This window comes from Meles meles, chromosome 14 (assembly GCF_922984935.1).
Source record: "Meles meles chromosome 14, mMelMel3.1 paternal haplotype, whole genome shotgun sequence".
Taxonomy (NCBI): domain Eukaryota; kingdom Metazoa; phylum Chordata; class Mammalia; order Carnivora; family Mustelidae; genus Meles; species Meles meles.
The window spans coordinates 30,779,186-30,801,720 of record NC_060079.1 but is presented as its reverse complement, the minus strand read 5'-3'; the positions used below and the strand labels follow the sequence as shown (position 1 = coordinate 30,801,720).

Here is a 22,535-nt window from a genome sequence, read left to right as displayed (position 1 = left end):
CGGTCCAGGTTAAGGCAGAAGAGTGCTGCAAAAGGGCTGGTTCCAGGAGGGAAAGAAACCCGGAATTGACAGGTTATCTCACAGGCACAAAATGGAAAATTGTGTGGAAATTTGCATCAGAGACACTTGTTGGAACAGTCAAAAAATCTGAAGGAAGGCAGTCAAATAAATGTTCAGAGGAAACTAAGCAAATGTTAAAAACACAATTTTTGAGAAGTCGTAAAAGAAAGAAAATGCAAAGTATACTAACTGGTTTGGCAGTGAGAAAATAATTATGTAGCCATAGCAAGAGAAAGCATGAAGTATTAAATTTTAGGAGAATGGAGGGGAAGGAATAAATTAACAAAATCTAAATTAATCAAGCAATAGCAATCTATACATTATGAGATACATGAATCCAAATAACAAACAGCTAGGAGAGTGTGGTAGAATGAATAATGGCACCCCAAAGATGTCCACATCCCAATGCCTCGAAGCTGTGAATATCATCTTATAGCAAAAGGGACTTTGCGGAAATGGAGGATTCTGAGATAGAAAAGGATCCTGGATGATCCGGGTGAGCCCAGTGTAATCACAAGGGTCCTTACAGGAGGAAGGCAAGAAAGTCAAAGGGAACTGACATAAGATGAAAGCAGAGAGTAGATGCAGCCACATGCTGAGCAGCCAGAGTGTCAGTAGCCAAAGGGAAGCTAGAAGAAGCAAGGAACGGATTCCTTGACCCTGCCTCGAGCCTCCAGGAGAAGCTATTTTAGCCTCTTCATACTCATTGCTGACTTCTGATGTCCAGATCTGTAATGGAATAAATCTGTGCTGCCTTAAGCCACTAAGTTTGCAATCATTTATTACAGCAGCAATGGGAAAAAAAAATATTTTGAGCCACAACTGACATTACATTAGTTTCAGGTGTATAACATAATGATTCAATGTTTGTGTATACTGCAAAATGATCACAATAAGTCTAGTTAATATCTGTCACCATACATAGTTACAATGTGTTTTCCCTGTGACACGGACATTTAAGATCTACTCTCTTAGCAACCTTCAAATACATAGTCCAGTGTTGTTAACTAGAATTACATATAAGGAGTTTAAAATATTGGAAGTGGGCATGAGATGGAAAAGGTGGAAGGGACACATGTCATTCTTTTAAGTGTTGACTTTTTAAAAACATGTGGCACATGGATAAAAGTTTAACCAAATGGCACTAGGACTTCCAAGGAGCAGAAGTGAGAGGAAATGGCTGGAAAGGCATGAGCTATGGAGCAGTGTCCTCAAATGTTAATGTGTACACAAGCCATCACAGACTGTTATAATGCAGCTTCCTATTCAGGTCTGTAGTGGGGCCTGAGATTCATCAAGGCCTCCATAGGCTCCCAGGTAATGCCCATGCTCCTGGTCCGCAGAGACCTAGCAGAGGTCTAGCAGAGACCTAGATTCTATGCAGAGAAAGGTATCAGGCAGGGAAGGAGGGGAGCAGAGGGCAGAAAAGGCTTTGGGTTTAAGCTAAAGAATTTTGACTTTATCTTTAAAGATACAGGGAGCCACTGGGCAGTGGAACAACAAAATAAGACTTTTCACATTATTATTCTCTGAGGAGGAGGAGGCATGAGACTACGAAGTGGACTGGAAACCATTTCTTGTATAACTGGAAACATTCAATGTTAATGTTTAGGGAAAGCATGATGGTGCTGGGATTTCTGACTACACACACACACAGTACAGAGAACTGTATCAATCCATGTGTAAGTAAACACTGCATCTTTTGTCTGAAGTTCTCTTGTGTATCAAAGGAATTTTCTTGTAGTCTTGATGGAATTATATAGTATTTATTAGATTCCCACCTGCCCATGGAAGATCCACATTTAAGGAAGTATGATAAGAATAATTTCCTCAGAAAAGTTGCATTATGTTCAAAAATTTTTTTTAACTTGAAACCTTGCCACTCATCACATAAATGGGTACCACACAGTGCTCACATTCCATACACTGACCATAGGTGAGGCAAACTGCTGTTGTCTTCTCCCTATGTCACAAAAGTGCCCTGTGTACGTGCGGCATTCCTAAAGTGTTAGAAAAGGTTCTGCAGAGCGTTCTCAGAGGCATTCTATGCATATGGATTAGACAGAATGAGAAGAGTACAGTATGGGTAAAAAATAAATCATTTAAAAATATATTGAACACCAAAGAATTATTAATAGTTTGGTGTTGAAAGGGGAGCAGCTATTGAATGCAGCTCATAAAGAACCATCCCGGGTCCTATGCTGCCCTATATTGTCTATTAATAGCTCTGAGGATCGTGTGACTAAGGCACTAATCAATCCACAGAAAACACAGCTCTGGGAAAGATGAGTCATGTTTTGGACAACAATATTAAAATTCAGGATGATCTTGTCAAATTGAAGAAACAAGCCAAAAAGCAATTGAACAGGCACACACAGTTTTGCCAGGTGTTTCAAACCATAGGATTCAGGAAGCTCTCAAACAAAATCAAGACCATCCTGGCAGCCAAGCACCTAGTTGATAAAGCTATCCAATTTCTGATTTCCCTTCCCTCTCTCACAGCCACAGGGTATCTGGATAGACATCAAGGACTGTCCATACACAGGATTTAACTCTACTACCTACAGCTACTCAAGTCTTTCCTCTAGGGCTCTGCAGTGAGGGAAGGAATGACAGAAGTGACAGGATCCATGGCATGTCTAGATTTGGAACACCACATTAGAAGTGGACCAAAAAAATAAGGAACATTTAAACTTCTGTGAGAGCATAATGACTTTTCCCAACAAGTGTCATAATGTGTTCTTGATGTGTTTTAAAACACATTTTAAAACATGATCACTAAAGGAGGATGGAGAAGATGAAGATGAGGTTTCTCTAACATCTTATTTACATATCCAAATCCTGGAAAAGTGAACACTCTAGAAAACTTAAATCCATCTTTTCTTTCAACTATGACCCTTTCCCAGAGGCATCCTTAATTACATTTACTTTCTTATCCCCAGTTATCTAGTCAATAACCAAGGCCCTGCCAACTTGAACTTATAAGTGGTTTTCTGACCTATGCTCTATTATCTCCATCCTCCCACCCACTGACCTACTTCATGTCTTCATTATTCCTCACCTGGACTAATACAGAGCCTCTTAGAGGTCTCTCTGCCTCTCTATTCCTTTAGAACCATCCTTCACATGGTTACCAGTGTGATTCTGCCATAATACAAATCTGACCTTAAACCTTCCCTGAAAATTTTTAGTACCTTCAGCACTCAAAGAATGAGATCCAAGTTTTCCAAAGCATCATACAAATGTTTCACTGGGAGCACCACAAGATTCCCATGTGAGGCATTTCTGGATGGTCTTGATGTCTGAAGGATGCTACTAGCATTTTGTGCCCATGGGTAAGGGATGCCACACATCCTGCAGAACCCAAGACACCCTACAGAATGAACTACCCCCACCCAAACTGCCACCTGACTCCCCTCATGATTCCTGCATCCTTCTTTAGCCTTCTCTAGAAGAGTCAGCTACACAACTCTTGTTCCCTAACACAAGCTGTGCATTTTCTTGCCATTATATCTTTATTCTTGCTTTTATGTTCTACTTCCTGACACCTGGAATGACTCTTCATGTTACTGACTCATCCTTTAAGCTCTAACTTTATGTTATATGCTCTACACTCACCTGTCCACTTTATAACTATGGTTTTCTCCTTCACTTAACTAAAGTCCTTCCAGGCAGAAACTGTATGCACTTGGTAGACCCTATGTAAACATAACAATCTGAAGGACAGAAAAATAGATGGATGACTAGGTGAGCTCAAAGGCTTTTCAGAGGCTGAAAGGTGCCCATAATGTAGATAGCAAGTACGGCATTGTTTTATAGCTTGAAGGAAGCAACAGTTGAAGTCAAAGTTTCAGATCAGGTCATCTGCCTTTAGTCCCAACAATCTATGATATAAAGATACTCTATGCTTTTAGTCTTCATTCACTAAATGCCTCTTTACAAAGTACCAGATGGCAACCCTGCATGGCATCCCACTTACCCAAGTTGAAGACTGTGGGTCATGAAGAGCAATTTGATGGGTACTTCTGTCCGGCAACTCTGCAGCCAGTCTGCTCAGGAACTCAGCAGTTTTGCTAGAAGGAACACAAATAGGTGTTAGTGCCTTCATGAAAATAGAAATATTATTTACTGTGCCTTTGGATACTAGCGTAGACTTTTATTGGGTGATGACTGAAAATCTCCTGAGTAGAACAAAAGGTGAGTTTGAGTACAAGGTAGTATAGAAAACCAAAACAAAATGCTATTGCAAGACCACATTCTTGAACAACAGTAGTCTGAAAAAATATATAAAATTAGGTTTGTGGAATATCAACCTATGATTTCATATTTTCTACTTCAAGTACCCTGACATGGAGATAAATGCTCTCTCAGATTCCACATTGTGGGGTTCTAATTTCCCTTCTGAGCACTAAAGCTTGACCCTCAGACTTCACGAAAGAGCTGTGTACAATGGGTCCCCTGTGACTCTCATTACACACTGGTTTTACATGGCCCTTGATTCACTGTCTCCCATTTCCCTCATGGCTTTGACAGCTCTCAGGACACATAGTCCCTCCAATTCCATAACTCTTAACCACATATGGATCATGGACCACCTCCCTTTGGGATTCTGAAAGCAACAATGAATGCTCTCTCTCCACACACACACACACCCTTCACATTGATTTGTACCTCCCATGGAACTTAAGAAGTGCTGCTGGTCTGGCCTGCATTTCTGAGATCTCTTTTTAGCTCAGAAAGATTGGCCTAAAAATATTATCATCAGTTTTAATAAGAAGTTCTTTGATTTTCCCCTAAAAATCCCAAACCATTGAAGGCACCTGGGTGGCTCAGTCAGTTAAGCATCTCACTCTTGCTTTTGGCTCAGGTCATGATCTCAAGGTCATGAGATCGAGCCCCAGGTCAGGCTCTACACTCAGCAGGGCGCCTGCTTGAGATTCTCTCTCCCTCTTCCTTTCTCCCTCTCCTGCTCTCTTTTTTTCTCTCTCTCAAAAAATAAATAAATCTTTTAAAAACAGAAAAAAATCCATCACCCCAATTTCTCCACTCCCCTATGTCAAGCAAAGCACACTATAATTATTTCCTAGCCCTTACTTCAATGACTTTCCCATGCTGCCTACCATTGATCTCTATTCCTTTGTCCTTTCCTCTTGTAATTTGTGGGATTTTTGCCACCATATTTCACATTCACATTCACAGATACCTCATAGAGGCCTAATTTATATTGCACCAGCCCCTTGCAGCCTGCTCTCTGCCTTCCTCCTCCTCTCAGTTATCCCTCTTCTTCCCCCTAATATTTTAGTCCTACTGCTAAGATCCAGTTCATCAAGCCCTTAAGATGTGGTCATCAAAGGAAACACAACTGTTCTAGTAAAAATAAATGTTTTGTTGACTGTTTCCTTTGCTGTGCAGAAGCTTTTGATCTTGATGAAGTCCCAAAAGTTCATTTTCGCTTTTGTTTCCTTGGCCTTTGGAGACATATCTTGAAAGAAGTTGCTATGGCTGATATCGAAGAGGTTACTGCCTATGTTCTCCTCTAGGATTCTGATGGATTCCTGTCTCACGTTGAGGTCTTTTATCCATTTCGAGTTTATCTTTGTGTATGGTGTAAGAGAATGGTCGAGTTTCATTCTTCTACATATCGCTGTCCAGTTTTCCCAGCACCATTTTTTGAAGAGACTGTCTTTTTTCCATTGTATATTTTTTCCTGTTTTGTCGAAGATTATTTGACCATAGAGTTGAGGGTCCATATCTGGGCTCTCCACTCTGTTCCACTGGTCTATGTATCCAAGATCTATAAAGAACTTCTCAAACTCAACATACACAAAACAGATAATCATATCAAAAAATGGGCAGAAGATATGAACAGACACTTCTCCAACGAAGACATACAAATGGCTATCAGACACATGAAAAAATGCTCATCATCACTAGCCATCAGGGAGATTCAAATTAAAACTACATTGACAGCAACATGGGGGGGTAGGGGGATAGGAGAAGAATAAATGAAACAAGATGGGATTGGGAGGGAGACAAACCATAAATGACTCTTAATCTCACAAAACAAACTGGGGGTTGCTGGGGGGAGGTGGGATTGGGAGAGGGGGAGTGGGCTATGGACATTGGGGACGGGAGGCGAACCATAAGAGACTATGGACTCTGAAAAACAACCTGAGGGTTTTGAAGGGTCAGGGGTGGGAGGTTGGGGGAACAGGTGGTGGGTGATGGGGAGGGCACGTTTTGCATGGAGCACTGGGTGTTGTGCAAAAAGAATGAATACTGTTACGCTGAAAAAATTAATAAAAAGGGAAAAAAAAAAGGAGAAAAAAAAAAAAGAAGATACTTAACAATCAAAAAAAAAAAAAAAAAAAAAACACTACATTGAGATACCACCTGACACCAGTTAGAATGGCCAAAATTAGCAAGATAGGAAACAACGTGTGTTGGAGAGGATGTGGAGAAAGGGGAACCCTCTTACACTCTTGGTGGGAATGCAAGTTAGTGCAGCCACTTTGGAGAACAGTGTGGAGATTCCTGAAGAAATTAAGAATAGAGCTTCCCTATGACCCTGCAATTGCACTGCTGGGTATTTACCCCAAAGATACAGATGTAGTGAAAAGAAGGGCCATCTGTACCCCAATGTTTATTGCAGCAATGGCTACGGTCGCCAAATTGTGGAAAGAACCAAGATGCCCTTCAACGGATGAATGGATAAGGAAGATGTGGTCCATATACACAATGGAGTATTATGCCTCCATCAGAAAGGATGAATACCCAACTTTTATAGCAACATGGACGGGACTGAAGAGATTATGCTGAGCGAAATAAGTCAAGCAGAGAGAGTCAAGTATCATATGGTCTCACTTATTTGTGGAGCATAACAAATAATATGGAGGACATGGGGAGATGGAGAGGAGAGGGAGTTGAGGGAAACTGGAAGGGGAGATGAACCATGAGAGACTATGAACTCTGAAAAACAACCAGAGGGTTTTGAAGGGGCGGGGGGGTGGGACGTTGAGAAACCAGGTGGTGGGTAATAGGGAGGGCACGTACTGCATGGAGCACTGGGTGTGATGCCAAAACAATGAACACTGTTATGCTGTAAATAAACAAAAAAAATAAAAATTAAAAAAAATAAATGGCATCCAGTGGAGGGAAAAATCAAAACAAGGAATTCAAAAGTAAACATAAATGCCCACCTCACTTCAAATAATTACTTAGATAGAACATGGCATTTGAACAAGGTCAGAAGCTTAAGCTAGGAAAGGAAGAGCATAAAGTTAAGTGACGTACATAACCCTGAGGAACATAAGGCTTCGGCAGTTGAGACAAACAGCCTCTCCATTTGTCTAGGATTGCTTATCTCGCCCAGAATAGACAAGGAGACTAATGAAGTCGCAGAATCTGGAAGCTGCCCCACTGTCTGGGGCTTTATGAAGTCATCAGTCAAAAGTGTTAAAAGAAGAGAGTTGCCAGAAGTTTGGATGAGATTTCTGAATATCCTTAGCTGAGTTCAGACATAGGAAAAGCAGTAAAAAAGAAACACCATGATAAACAATGAAGGAACTTCAGGCCAAGTTGACCGGCAGCCCTGCATTGTGTACTAATGGTTGCCTCTTAACTGCTAGTGCCAAGTACTTAACTGCAGAGCCAATCACTAGCCATGGCCTTTCTGCCAATTATGACTGCCCCACTTATGCCACAGAGTTAAATCATAATGACAGGGCCACAGGACTGTCACAGGAATGCAAGTTGGGGTCTGTGCAGAATGCAGATTATTCCCAAAGATTAACTGTATAAACAAGCCAAGTTCCAAGCTACTAAACTAACTGGTATTTCTCTACTACTGGTACCATGCCTACATATATAATCTAGTTTCCATATATTGGCCAAAACTGAATTGGGATCCTTGTAGGCAATCGTGGTCATATTTAATAAAAATAAAATATACAACCTCCTTGAAGGCAAAAGTCAGAGAATCTCCTGGTAGGAATTCTAACAAGACTAAGAACCCCGGACTACAGCACTGAGTTACATTTCCCTTGGTGTTTCTTGCCCTTTGTCATCCATTTGACTCTGCCACCTATCAAGGGGAAAGACCCTCTTTTGCTTTATCACTCTAACCCAAGCATAAATAGATCACTCCTTTCCTTTATTCTCTACAGAACTGATGAAGGGATTACCAATAACTCAGACTTGGCTTAGAAGATTTTGTCCACTCATGTCCAACTTAAGATCTTCAAGGGTCATTTCTGCTTGTTTTTAGGGTGATTCCTATGGCTTATCCTAAACGGTATCTTCAGGATAACCTCATTTCAACATAACCCAGTTGTAGTAGAGATTGCTAAATGTCCAAACTCACGTTCTCCTCTTCTAGTCACACAACTTGACTACATTTCCTGGTCTCCCTTGCAGTTAAGTTTGGGCACAGGCTTGAGTCTTGACCAATAGAACATGAAAGGGAGTGATGCATACCCCTTCCAGGGCTAACTAACTATAAACTTCCCACACATGCCCCTCCACACATTTCTCTCCTTTTGGCTGGCTGGAGTAAAGATAAACCCCAGCACAAACTTGAAAATTGTATGTTAAGGCAGGAAAGCCTATATTGGTTTAGTGCCTGACTATATGAGTAAAGCGGGCCTCCACTCAAATTTGTTCACCTATGCCTTAAATGAGCAAGAAAAAAACCCCCATATTACTCAATCTATATATATTTTAAAGTCTATTACAGCCCCTAGATACCCTTATAACACAACATAAAGAAATATATACAAGAGACTCATTTCTTAATTCAGGTGATCAATTTCAAAAGTAGAAGTTAGCCAAGAAGAGCTGAGGAAAAAGAGGAAAAAAAAAGATTTTGAAGGATTCAGCTAGGCAGCTTAGGTATTTCAGAACCTTAGTTAGGGGAGGGGAAGGTGGGAAAGGGGAGGAATCTATTCATCCTTGAGCTTTGTCTTCTTGTCAGTTCTAGAAGCTACCTAGGCCCAGAGTATATAAAAGTATGATAACCTTCCAGATGCTCAGGAGGGTGTCTTGCAAAACTCATCCCTTTATAATAATATAATATATATAATATATTATATATATAATATAAATAATGGAAGGGAAAATTGGTGTTACCACTTCAGAGAGTAATTTGACAATACTTAGTAGAGTTGAGTATATGGGTCATGTCTAAATGCCTACTCTAGAGAAACTCTTATATAGGTATTTAAAGACACCTGAACAGCATCATTTGTAAAAGTCTCAGAGATAGAGAGAAGGAAGATAGATTGAGCCGGGTGTGGGATGGGGTGGGGGAGATGAGAATGGAAAGGAAAAGGGAAACGAACTAGATCTACATCAAGAATCAATATGGTTCAGTTCCAAAAAACAGTATCCAGTGGGGGGAGAGGGGGAGTTGTGAAAGTATGATACAGTGATCAAAATATCTGAAGGATGCAAAACAATATTCTGAATTTATGAGTAGAGGGGGCTGTGTGTTTTCATATATATGTAATAAAATTGGAAAAATATAAATGATGAGAAAAAGAAAAGCAGCTCAAAACATCTGGGAACTGTTCTAACACATCTACAACTCAATGTTATTACAAACTAATCTGACTAAACTATGTTGTTCCACTAATGGACAAAAATGGTCCCACAGAGCATCCACTTCACACAAGTATATCTCACAAATTACCAAATATCTCCCATCTTGCTAAATGAATGGCAACTTCCTCACCAGTTACAGCTTTATACTCATCTAAGCCGTCCTTCCTATAGGTAAGATTTACTGAGACACCCAGTCATAGAGTCGTCCCCACGTGCTGACAACACACAACCCAGAGCAATCCCCTGCTTCTTTTGTTTTTTTTGAGATTTGATTTATTTATTTGACAAAGAGAGACACAGTGAGAGAGGGAACACAAGCAGGAGGAGTGGGAGAGGGAGAAGCATGCTTCCCGCTGAGCATGGAGCCCGTGTGGGGCTCAATCCCAGGATCCTGGGATCATGACCTGAGCCGAAGGCAGATCTTAATGACTGAGCCACCCAGGAGCCCTAGCCCCTGCTTCTTTAGACCCTTCCCAAAATTACCCAACCAAAACCTAAATCCTAATCAGTTATTCCTAGCAGCCTTACTGAGATATCCCACCATTTCTTATGGTGTGTGTTTTCTTTATCTGCAACAAGTAATAAACCCAGCATGTTCAATTACAGGTGTATCCCTGGTGGTCTTTGGCTGAAGAGCACTGACAAATGTTACATACCAGAACAGCTGTTAATGCTACCAGAATAATGGAGGGATGGGGGGAACAGTGAAAGGGTTCATCAGTCTCTATGCCATTTAAATTTCTTTTTAAAAACAAACCACATGGGGCACCTGGGTGGCTCAGTGGGTTAAGCCTCTGCCTTTGGCTCAGGTCATGGTCTTGGGATCCTGGGATTGAGCCCCTCATCAGCTCTCTGCTCAGCAGGGAGCCTGCTTCCCTGCCCACCCTCCAACCCCCCACCACCTGCCTGTCTGCCTACTTGTGATCTCTGCCTGTCAAATATATAATAAAATCTTTTTTTAAAAATGAATCACATGTAAGCAAAATCTTAGGTATGACTTTAGTGGTTGGTACCTATTCTCTGTGATTTTGAAATGTTTCTCAAAAAGAGAAAAAGCATACATACCATTGTGGTGCTTATTGGGGAAAAGCTTTACATGTGCCATTCTAGGTTCCTCAGAACAATAATTTCCAAAATACCAATAGGAAGACCTGTGTGAGACTAGCATCATGAGAATCACCTGTGGTGCTTCTTGGAACTTACTGGATGCAAGACTTGAACTTTCTAATTCAGCATGCCTGGAGCAGGATCTGAGTGTCTTTCTCAAAAGCACCCCTGGTGATCTTGAGAACTACTAGTCATACAGATGGATATTTAATATGCATAATTCTGTTAGGTCCATGTGATTCTGACTTAAGATTAAATCATGCTATAACATGCACTTGAAAACAAAACCTCAGTGTATCTTAGAAGCCGTTCTATAGGAGTACTATCTAATAATACATTCTTCCTATCTTTCACAATAGCTTCACAAGCCTGAACTTCCCCACCATGAGGTTTAGGTGAGCAAGTAATCATTGTTACATTCACAATGCCTGCATTTGTGCAGGCAACGGATATTTCTTTAGTCTCTGCTTTGTGCTTAGTAATATGGGTTATCAGATAAACTAAACAGATACTGTTTGCCTGAGTCAGTTTCATGTAAGTGGGTGTGAACAAAAAGCATTCATATAAGCACTCAGAGCTAAATCAGTAGGGAAAAATTTGAGGATAACAGGATATTAGAATAGTCCTAAAGTATCTCCCCCAGTTACAATGGGAAAAAATAACTTTACAGTGGAGATTACCACAACCAAGTAATGAGAGTTAATATCACCAATAATGAGGACATCAACAGCACGTACCCTCTGGTATGATGCTCTGAGGACACGGCGTCACTTCTTAGTTTTCTGAAAATTAAAACCTCAATCTGATCATAAAAAAAAATCAGATAAACCCAAATTTGAGGTACATTCTACAAAGTATCTAACCAATACTGACTGAAAGTGTCAAGGTCTTGAAACGTAAGGCAAAAATGAGGCACTGTCACAGATTGGAGGAAACTAAATAGTCATGACCGATAATTATATTATGTGATCCTGAATCAGATCCTAAAATAGAAAAAGAACACTGGAGAGAAATTGGTGAAATTATGATAAAGCCTGTAGTTTGTAGTTCTATATCAATGTTAATTTCCTAGTTTGATCATTGTACTATGGTTTTATAAGATATTAACATAGAGGAAGCTAGAAGAAGATCTTACTCAAAACACTATATTATTTTTGTAACTTTCTCTACACTGAAAATTCTTTTTAAAGATTTTATTTATTTATTTGACAGATAGAGATCACAAATAGGCAGAGAGGCAGGCAGAGAGAGAGAGGAGGAGGCAGGCTCCCTGCTGAGCAGAGAAGCAGACACAGAGCTCAATCTCAGGACCCTTTCCTTTACAAATGCCTTTAATTCTCTCCCTCCTCTTTTTCAAATGAAGTCAACCATCTGCTTTCTCTGCATGTGTACCAGAGCAAGTGAATCAAACTTGAGGAAAAATAACTATCAGGTGTTTGGAGATGGTAGGCATGGAGGAGGATGGAAGAGCGGTGGGACAGATTGGCTTCGCTTGAAATTCACAAACACTGATGTCACTCTAAACTGAGCCCACACCAGCTCCTGCCTGGACTCCAGCAATAATGTTGTCTCTAGCTTCTCCATCTCTTTTCTTGCCTCCTCAAATCTATTCTGGATACTACAAATGATAATCACCTCTTAAAAAAAATTAAAAAGCTTCTGAAGGTTTGACACCAATAGCTTAAATAAAACCCAGACTGTATGCTATGACGTGCATGACCTGTCTGGCTCCTGCCATCTTGGCAACTTCAGGATCTGTTGTTCCCCACTTCAGCCCCAATATACCTGCTTCCTTTCAGGTTATGGTATACACTGTGTGCTTTGCCCTCAGCCTTGGGCCTTCTTCCCTGGTTTTCAGCAGAGCACATTCTTTCTCATGCTTCCATCTTCAGTTCAAATGTCATTTTCTCAGAGATTCAGGACTTCTTGATCATGCTAAGGAGATTCTCCCCTCCCAGTCCCAGTATTCTTGATCACTTCACCACTGTGTTCTGTCATAGGAATTATAGTCTGTTATCCTATATATTTCTTGGCAAGCTTGTTTATCATCTGAATTTCCACATTTGATCATGGGGCTTTATTTGTTTTATTCATAATACTCATAATACATACCTAGAACTTAGTAACCTAGTAACCTGGTATAGTGCTTTGCCAATTTTTCTAGAGTTGTCCTTTTCTTATTACTTTGTAGAGTTCTTTGTGAAATTAATCCTTTGTCCATTACTCTTGAGGCAAATATTTTCTCCTAGACTCACTTGTAATGTTCTTCACTGTGTCTCCTACCATAAATATTTTCTGTAGTTAAATCTGTACTTTTCCTTATAGCTTCTGAGTTATGTGCTTGACTTAAAATTTCTAAAAACATTCTTCATTACATTCTAATTTTGTTGGTTCAATACAATTTGTCAAAACTTGTCTTTTTGACACTGATTTGAAAGAATACTTTTATCAATCGCTGAAGTCCTAAATGCCCATATATTCATGGGCCTACTTGTAAATTCTTTCATTGAATAGATTTATTTATTACAATGCCAATAACACTTTATTACTACCATACTTTTTTATTACATATATGATACCTGGTACAATAAGCCTCTCCCAAGTCCCTTCAATTTTTCATTTTTATCTACTTTTTTAGTATTTTCTCTTTAAACTTGGTTTATCAAATTCCATAAAAACCCTGTTCAGGAGAAATATTATCTTTATAATACTGATTTTTTCCTTTTATCATTAATGGTCTATATTTATTTTCATCTTCCTTTAGGTATTTCATTTATATAAGGTCTATTTATTAGACTTAAAACTACCTGTTTTACAGTATAGATGATTATTTTAAGTGGGGCTTTTCTTTCAATTATATTTTATAATGAGCTTTTGATGGTGTATAAGAAGACAAATACTGGGGCACCTGGGTGGCTCCGTGGGTTAAGCCTCTGCCTTCAGCTCAGGTCATGATCTTAGGGTCCCGGGATCAAGCCCCGCATTGGACTCTCTCCTCAGTGGGTAGTCTGCTTCCTCCTCTCTCTCTCTGCCTGCCTCTCTGCCTACTTTGATCTCTGTCTGTCAAATAAATAAATAAAATCTTAAAAAATAAAAAGACAAATACTTGCCTATTGGCTTTAGAGCCATTCGTGTTAGTTGAACTATTTGTACCAGTTCTAGTAATTTTTTAGTTGATCCCTCTGGGATGTTTTAGACAATCAGAGACACTTACCCCTTTCTAAAGAGCCAACATTTAGGTTCTTTATTTCTTTGTTAGAAATAGAAATGGTCTCTAGTTGTAGGTCAGTAATACACAAGCACTCTCATCATCCTGTTCCAGACTTCACTGAGGGAAGCTGGCTTTCTTCCTAGAATTTCAAACAAAATCTAACAACTTCTTTGAAGGTTTAGTAGAACTCACTGGAAAAAACCCAACTGGGTCTAGGGTCTTTTGTAAGTCAAAGTCAAACTACCTTTTCTCTTCCATTTATAGTTTTTATTCTATTCAGGCTTTAAGCCTAGTTGTACATATTTTCCCAAGAAAGACTTTTTTTCACTCAGATTTCCTCATTTAACAATTAGAAGTAGGACATAGTATTTTGCTCTTCCAGAATTTTAGTTATACTTCCTTTCTTGTCCTTGTAGTTCTTTTTTTCTTTTAAAATCAGACAAGTTCAAAATTTGTATGAAATTTTATCAGAATTTTAAAAACCCTAGTGTTTGGGTTAATTTGATAAATTAACCCAACCCAGATGATAAATTCCTCTTCTACCTTATTAAAAATCTTTTTCCATATTATCCTTCCATCTCTTCTATCACTTTGTATTTATTTTATGGTTGTAATACTATCTTAATAAAATGCTTTGGATTTTTTTATTTCGATTTTTACTAAGTGCTTTTAAAATTCTACATTTTCTAAATAATTTTGTTGCCACATTCTATAGATTTTAACACAGGATACTTTAGAATTTGTATTCCTTTATCCCTAAGTAATTTATAATTTCAGTATGGGTTTCAATTTGTAGGTCATTTAGATAAATGATAAGAAAAAAAGTTAAAGCTTCTTATTGCTTAATCTCTAACTTCATTAGATTTTTCTTAGGAATGGCGCTTTCTGGGTTTGGGAGTATTGGGGGGACCTGAGAAACTTTGAAACCTTAGTCATAGCAAACTGTATTTACAAATGTCAATATTTGTAAAGAATATGTTTTGTTTTGTTTTGTTTTGTTTCAAGTAGGCTCCAGTGTGGAGCCCAGCATGGGGCCTGAACTCATGACTCTGAGATCAATACCTGAGCTGAAATCAAGAGTCAGACACTTAACCAACTGAGCCACCCAGGCACCCCAAGAATATATATTTTCATAAACTATGTACAGCACTTTATAACTGTTTATATAATCATACTGAGCCCCTGTTATTCAAATCTTCTATTCCTTTATTTTCAACTCTTGTTTTGCAGAATCTCTTATGGTAGCATATAGCTAGAGTTTCATCTTTTATGCACTCCAAGAGCACTTCTTTTAATAAGGAGATTTGGCCTATATACCTTTTCTGTGATTTCTGACTTATTTATAAAACTTCTGCTCTCTTTTCTGCCTTTTGTCATAATGATCAAATTTTCATTGTATTTCACTGTTGTATTTTTTCTCCTAATGTTTTTATGTTATATAGCCTATATATCCTGTTATATATCCCATAATCCAGTTATATATCCTATATCCTGTCCTATTTGTACATCTAATTAAACACATAAAATACGTATTAGTCTTCCATCAATATGTAGAATTCATAAACCTTTCCTCATGCAAGAAACAAAATACTGACGTTACTTCCTGTCTCCCTCTCTTCCTTGTGCCTTTTCTAGCACTAAAATCCTCTTGATATTAATTTGATCATGCTGATTCTTAATTAAAAAAGATAACAATCCATCATATTCTTGACTATAAATGTCACTATCTTCTTTGTTCACAATTATTCTGATATCTTCTCTCTTCCTTCTTGGATTCATTATTTGTTTGACAGGAGTTGGTTTTGTGGTAATTTTTTTTTCAGGAAGGATCTTAGAACTCACAGGAAAGTGATAAAGTTGGCTCTGCAGGTATCTTGTCTCCAGGATGGAGGTGGGTCACATATACCCCCAGGTACAGTAAAATTTCCAGAAGCACTTCCTGGGCCCCACAGCCTTAGTAAATCTCCTATGTCAAAAAGAAGTTCTTAGGCTCTATTCTGGGGAACAAAGGCCAGAATCAGCTTGTCCCTCTCTTACTTCTTCCTCTGCTGTCTATTTCAGTTCCATTAGACTTTGTCTAGTTTCTCCCTCCAAGCACAATACTAGATGTCTTATATGGTTATATTGATTAATCTTCTTTTGAATTAGCAACTTTTACTTGTCCCACCCCATGCTCTTCCTGAGGAAACAGAGGCTCAAGGAGTTAAATAATGCTCAAGCTAGTGAGCAGATGGGTTATAGTTTGAACCCAAGTAGTCTCACCCCAAATCTGTCCTCACAAGAAGAAAACCTTTGAGAATACCAGCTTTCAATGACAAGATAATTTAGTGAAACTAGTTTATAAGTAAGACAGTAGTCAACTTTCATCTTTTACCAAGCATTAATTACATATTGAGAAGGCTAGAAGCTGTCTCTGACATCCAGGAGCTGGCCTGACACTCAGAGTGAGGCCTTGGTATTCTCCTTTTGGAAGCAGCTTCACATAGTATCAATATCTAAAAAGGTCACTCTGCAACTGGGATGGATCCTGACCAAAAGAAGAGCACTCCTTAACATGTCTGAGCAGACATAAGAACCTCCTCTAAACCAGGGTGACCAGATACCCCCAATTCCTAGCAAATTTGTGTGACTGCCACTTCTTTATTAATTACTTACCATTACAATTAATTGCTCAGGTCTTGCTCCTTTTAGATAAGATTAAGATACCTGCCTTCTGATAACATTCAACCCAGAACCAAGCCCTCATCCTGTCACCTGATACAGACCCAAATCCTAGCCTGGTCTGGTATCTTCTTACCAGTGGGGCCCAGAGTTTTTCCCACAATGTGGCTAGGCAGTTTGGAATTCATCTAATAAGAAAGGGGAAATAATTGAGACTTTTAGAATAGGGTAGAGACATGATTAAAGTTGTGTTTTAGGAAATGAAATCTGATAAAACATGTAAGGCAACCAAAAGAAAAAGACAGTGGGCAAAGACGGCAATGAAGCCATTCCAGTAGTCCAGGGGACCACAAGGAGACAGAAGCCGTAATGCAGGTGGCACGTGATAAATACCTATATGAAGGTGGTAGCAGCGGGAATGAAAATGAATTAACGTGCACCAGGACATCTTTAGGAAGAATCAATAGTGGGTAGAGATTTTGACATGGTATTAACCATCAGCACGATTTAACATTGACTAGACAGGGATTCTCTCAGATCAGATTTCCCATAAAATATTCAGTCTTATTCTGAACAAAATAGGGGCTTTTTGTATCTATAAGTTCACTTCATTAGCATAAGAGAGAAAGTTATGAATAGGATGACTTTGGATTCACCTTACTTGGATTATAAAATGTGAAGTTGGATTTAAGCCTACCATATGGATAAGGGATCGATTTAGCCCTTAAGTGTCTTTTGGAAGCTCCCATGAAGGGCATTAGAAGTTTTGTGAGCATATTAGAAGGCAAACTTGGGGCCTAAGTGTGCATATTCAGCAGACCTGCCTGGATTCTCCACTCTAGGAAACTAAAATAGATGAAGATGTGCCTCCTAGGAGTTAATCATACTATTATTCAAATGGAAATAAAAGATATGCATGGTTCTGGTGGTGGAAATGAAGCAAACTTCCCAACATTGCAACAGACAGGCTAAGCTCAGGGTGGTGCTTGACACTTGAGGAACAGGAACGTCCTGTTTTGGAATGAACTTGGTTCCAAGAGCTTTTTCAACTGGGGTTTTAAGAATTGAGTCCCCTTCTCTCCTACAAATATTAGAAATAGTATCTAGGAATAGAGTACAGCCCAGAGAGGTCATGAAAACCCACAGACCCTATAGTAAGTTTAACTGTGGTACTAAACCCAGTGTTGGACCTGGAAGAGGATGGCATTCATATATGATGAAAATCAGAGGAAGCTAACATAGTTTCTCAGTTGTTGTTGTGGGTTTTTTTTTTTTTTTCATCTACTGTAGGCAAAATTTAGATCTTGGTGGGAAGAAGCATATTCATTTACTCCCATCCTATGTGAGCCCCCATCACTGATTAAATAGGCTCAAAATTCAAACCTATCTCTACATCTATCCAAAAGACATTATTAGAAAGATGACTACCACCCTCAAAATAAGCTACCATTCAAAATTCTAAATGCTGAGATTTTACTCAAGTGTTTTAAATCACTTGAATCCCAACATCCTCCCTTTGTTTTTTTTTAAAGCGCAGCCAAAGGCTTATTAACTATTACTTCAAATGCTCAAATCCACCAGTAATATTGATTAATAGAAAAGGCCATCCTGAAAAGTGCCACATTTGACTTTTTGTAAGTAAGTAATTATAGAGAGTAAAAATAATGGTGAAAACTACACCAGGGTTAGATGCCTATTTTTACCCTCTGCTTTCATGCTCAAGAATCCTAGAACTAATTCTAAATTGTGAAATGAATCTGTCCCCAGCCAGTGTAGCAGACGTAATGCACCATTAATCTGGTCTGCTCTCAGCTGCCAATTGAAATAGTCACAGTCATTCGATTTTTAAGGAAAAGACAGTACTGCAGAGTACATTCCAGAGGTCTTTTCATAAAAGCCATCCTGTGTGCTCCATCTGCACACGCAATCTGCTTGTGTATTTCCAGCCAGCTTGCATGGGCAGATTAATGCGTACAATTAGAAAGCAACCTCACAGGCATTCAATAAACTGCCTTCATTATTACACTCAGGAGAGTCCCTTTGGATGTCAATAAAAGCCTAGTTTTCTGCCTGTTAGCTAAATAATTGACAACACTAAAAATAATCAGAAGCAAATGAACGAAGTCAGGAATAAGGTGTTAAGAAAGAGCACATTAAGATTCTCATGGTGGTGCCCCAGGATGCTATCATGAGCTTTTTCTCCAGCAGCTTGGATTTACAGTCTGCTCACACTTCTGTACAAAAAAACAAAAAAAAAAAAAACAAAAAAAAAAACACCCACTGTTCCTGGTCTGCTATTTGAACCACATATCACAGCATGCTGAAACTAGCAAGGACATGAGATATTGACTAGTTTGAAAGAATTTCTTACTTGTGTTTCTATTTTGTGTTGCTTGGTTTGACAGCTTCAGGAGAATCTAATTCTTTTGGTGGGGGATGGGGGCATTAGGGAATAGGGAATAGCCTGGTTGGTCTGGTGAAATTTTTGTGTTATTAGAATTCAAACAGCTCCCCTAGACAATTTTTGAACCATAAACCGATTATAAGAAGGTATGATAGAGGCTTGTGATACAGAGAATAACCATGTTTTCCAAGAAGTCCCTTTCATATTCCTAGCTATGTAATGATCATTCATTTCATGAACTATTAGTCTTTTAATTTCAAAAATAGTTCAATACAAAATACTCTTTTTAAAAAAATTCACAAATTGTTTTTTTATGTCTCTCAGTAGGCTTTAAAAATCAATTTGAGATACTTCTCACTTTTAGTTAACTCCTTTTTCCTGGTTAACTGGGACTTTCATGATAAGCAGAAGAAAGAGCATGAGTGAAATGTGCATGTAATTGAATTCAGCTCCACTGATGGTACAGGAGGTGGTTGAGGGTAAAACTCTTTTTTTTTTCCTTCAGAGAAAAAGAGTGATTGATCTCTAGTATTTAGTAAAACACAACTCAAGAAGCTGGAGACTGAAAGAAAGGTGATTGGGTAACATAACGTCCCATTTCCTTTAGATTATAACAATCTCTCATCCTTCAACTTACCATGTTTAAAACTCTCCAGAGAATTCCTGGTGGAATTCAGGATTCCTGGTTCAAATTCCTGGTCCTGTACCTAGGACCCTCTCATTGGTAAGCAGCTCTTCCCTTCTCCAGTGAAACTTGGATGATATAGGATAAATACATTTGTCTTTATTGTCTCTTTAGCCTACAGCTACCCTCATGGCATCCCCTTATCTCTTTCAACTCCTCTGGTTGGCCTAAAAATACTCTCATTCACCCTATACCAATGAATGGAAAGGTAATAATATATTAACAGCCTTGATCTACTACCTCCCTCCTGCATCTCTCTCTAAGACAATTTCTCCTGGTGGGTAGATTCCCATCAGCTCCCTCACCCCCATACAAGTTTTAGAAGAACAGTGGGGAAAAACAAGCTATGGATTCTATGACTCAAATGAGGGCAATGCCTATTTTAACTTAAAAAAGATAATGTCAAAAAAAAAAAAAAGATAATGTCACTCATTGGCATTTCTACCCAACCCATTCCGTCTCCCATTTTCTGGCCTGGGTAGCAGAAGCCCAAGTACCTTTGTGCTAAGACACAAAGTAAAGCATTAAGAAACTTCTTCCCACTCCTCCCTTGGAGACTTAAAGCTAGAAAGAGCTGCTTAGGATAGAGACAGAATAATTGCAGTGGAAAACCAGAGGATGCAACATACTTTAGGTTGTCATATACGCTCACCCCAACATTAGAATGCTCTTAAATTCTGAAAATGAGGTACAACAATGGGAAGAGAGAACAGGAGACTGTCAGACAATCCATCCAAAAGTGGAGGCCAACTGCCAGTTCTGGGTGGGACCAGAATGGTCTCTACATAACAGTTACTACAAAATAGAAATTGTCTGATCCACTCAACAAGGATCTCTGCACAAAGTTTCACTTCTGTCTCCATAAAATTCAGGCACTTGTATGCCATTTATGTAAAATATTTTATTTAATCCTTATAAATGGCCTATGGGAGAGATACTGTCATCCCTATTTAAAAAAAAAAAAAAAAATGAGGTTCCATACACTGTCCAAGGTCACCGCTGGGGAATGAAGCTAGGACTTTGAATCCAGATATGCTTGGTTTTAATACTACCACATTTGGAATTAACCTATGTTAATTTCTAGGGGGTGTATGTATATAGTCTTAAGTTATAATAAAAAATACGGTTTTTGGCTTTTTCTATTCTTTCAAGCAGCTTACAGGTCATCTAGCTACTTAGAGTTAGGACAGGAGCTTATCTTTAAAGCCTGTATAACAGAGTAGATTACCTACATCATATAGCACATAGTAGTTGCCCTATACATAGTAGCTGTTGCACAAGTCCTACTAGAAAAAGTACCTTGGTGGATGACCACCAATTGGGAATTTTGCCAATAATTGCTAAATTATTCCTCAATTTTTGTCTACAAAAATACAAGTGTGACTAGTTCTCAATACATTAGATAAATGCCTGGTTAGTTTCAATTCTGCTTGGGTACTTCTTCTCAAATATCATCTTCCTTATATGAGTGTTTTGAAAGTCAGCATTATCAGAAGTACCTTGGATCACCAAAGAATAAGCCATCCAAGTTATTTACAGTGGGGAATTTCTCAAATTTAGCAGTAATATTTCAAATTGACTGACTACTAAAGAATACTCTGTGAACCTCAGAACCTCACTTACATAATGACAGAGTTTAATTACATAATTAATATAATAGCCAATAATCCAATATCAGAGGTCCTAAAAATCGGCTAGAATTTAAAAGCAGAATAAACATTATGCCTATAAAGGTAAAAAGTTATGAAAGACACAAACTTACTATTGCCGGTGCTCTCTAAATGCTTCTCTTCTGAGGTTTTCTTGAAGCCTTTTTTTCTCCTCTAGTTTATTGCTCTGAAATTGCAAATATCAAAATGCCACCTATTAGGGAAGCTTTAAGCAGAATCATGGTGTTAAAGTCACTCAAGGTCCAAAACCCTAAGGTTCAAGTGGCCCCAGCAGTCCAAGATGTGACCTCTCAACCCATGGGCACTGTTTACTGAAAGCCAGGAGCCCCAGATTCTTGCCATGGTTCCCTCTCCCAACTTGACTGGATAATCACAGAAGCATTATTCACATTTTTATTCTGTAGCTCAAATGATGGCAATGTTTATATTTTAAGAAGTGTTTTCAAGATGGTTTAAGGGAAACATGAAATTTCCACAGCAAGTATGTTAAATGAAAATTATAAGAAATTATAAGAAATGGTTAAGTAGTTCATAAAAAACACATTCCACTAAAGCATTCAGAAAAAGATTTTCAATAAGTCAACTCAACTCCCTCCTGACTTAGAATCAGATATTTAAACCTATTGAGAGACAGAACAGCAAATGTCATAAAAAATGGAATGGAAAGAGTTATTTTTTTTAATTCGTTGTTTGGTGAATCTAGAAACAAAGAACTTCATATTTGATATTACTGTCACCAAGGATCTGGCATATTTTAATCCAACGTAAATAACCCTGGAGCTTTTTGTTCACTATGACATAACTGTCATTTTTTTTTTAAACTTGCCTATGAAAAAAAGTGAAGTTCCTAGAAAGCAAGTTTAATGTGGAGCTGAAACAATTTCTACAACACAGGGGAGACTTGAAGTTTTAAATGAATCCGAGGGAGACAGCAAGCAGCTGGGTTTGCTTTAATAAAAGGAATTGGATTTGCCTAGCAGGAAGACCTGTGAAAAGGGAATAATGGAAATCATCACTTCTAAACCCTGACATAAGTTTGGCTCCATCTTTTTTTTTTTTTAAATATTTTATTTATTTATTTGACAGAGAGAGATCACAAGTAGGCAGAGAGGCAGGCAGAGAGAGAGAGGGAGAAAC

The 22,535-nt window shown here is 38.6% G+C and overlaps 1 protein-coding gene across 6 annotated transcripts in view; it reads right to left on the bottom strand.

Annotated features, from left to right (window-relative positions):
- The window catches only part of EPSTI1 (epithelial stromal interaction 1), an 88,187-nt gene that overhangs the window by 32,393 nt on the left and 33,259 nt on the right, over positions 1-22,535 (bottom strand). For all 6 annotated transcript variants that reach the window (XR_006814896.1, XR_006814897.1, XM_045978108.1 and 3 more), the window contains 2 exons: positions 21,491-21,564; positions 4,040-4,133 (listed from right to left, as the gene is read on the bottom strand). Coding sequence is in view for 4 of the 6 variants with exons in the window: in XM_045978108.1 (XP_045834064.1) it covers positions 4,040-4,133; positions 21,491-21,564 (168 nt within the window). In the remaining 2 variants the exon portion in view is untranslated. The remainder of the gene's footprint in view (positions 1-4,039; positions 4,134-21,490; positions 21,565-22,535) is intronic.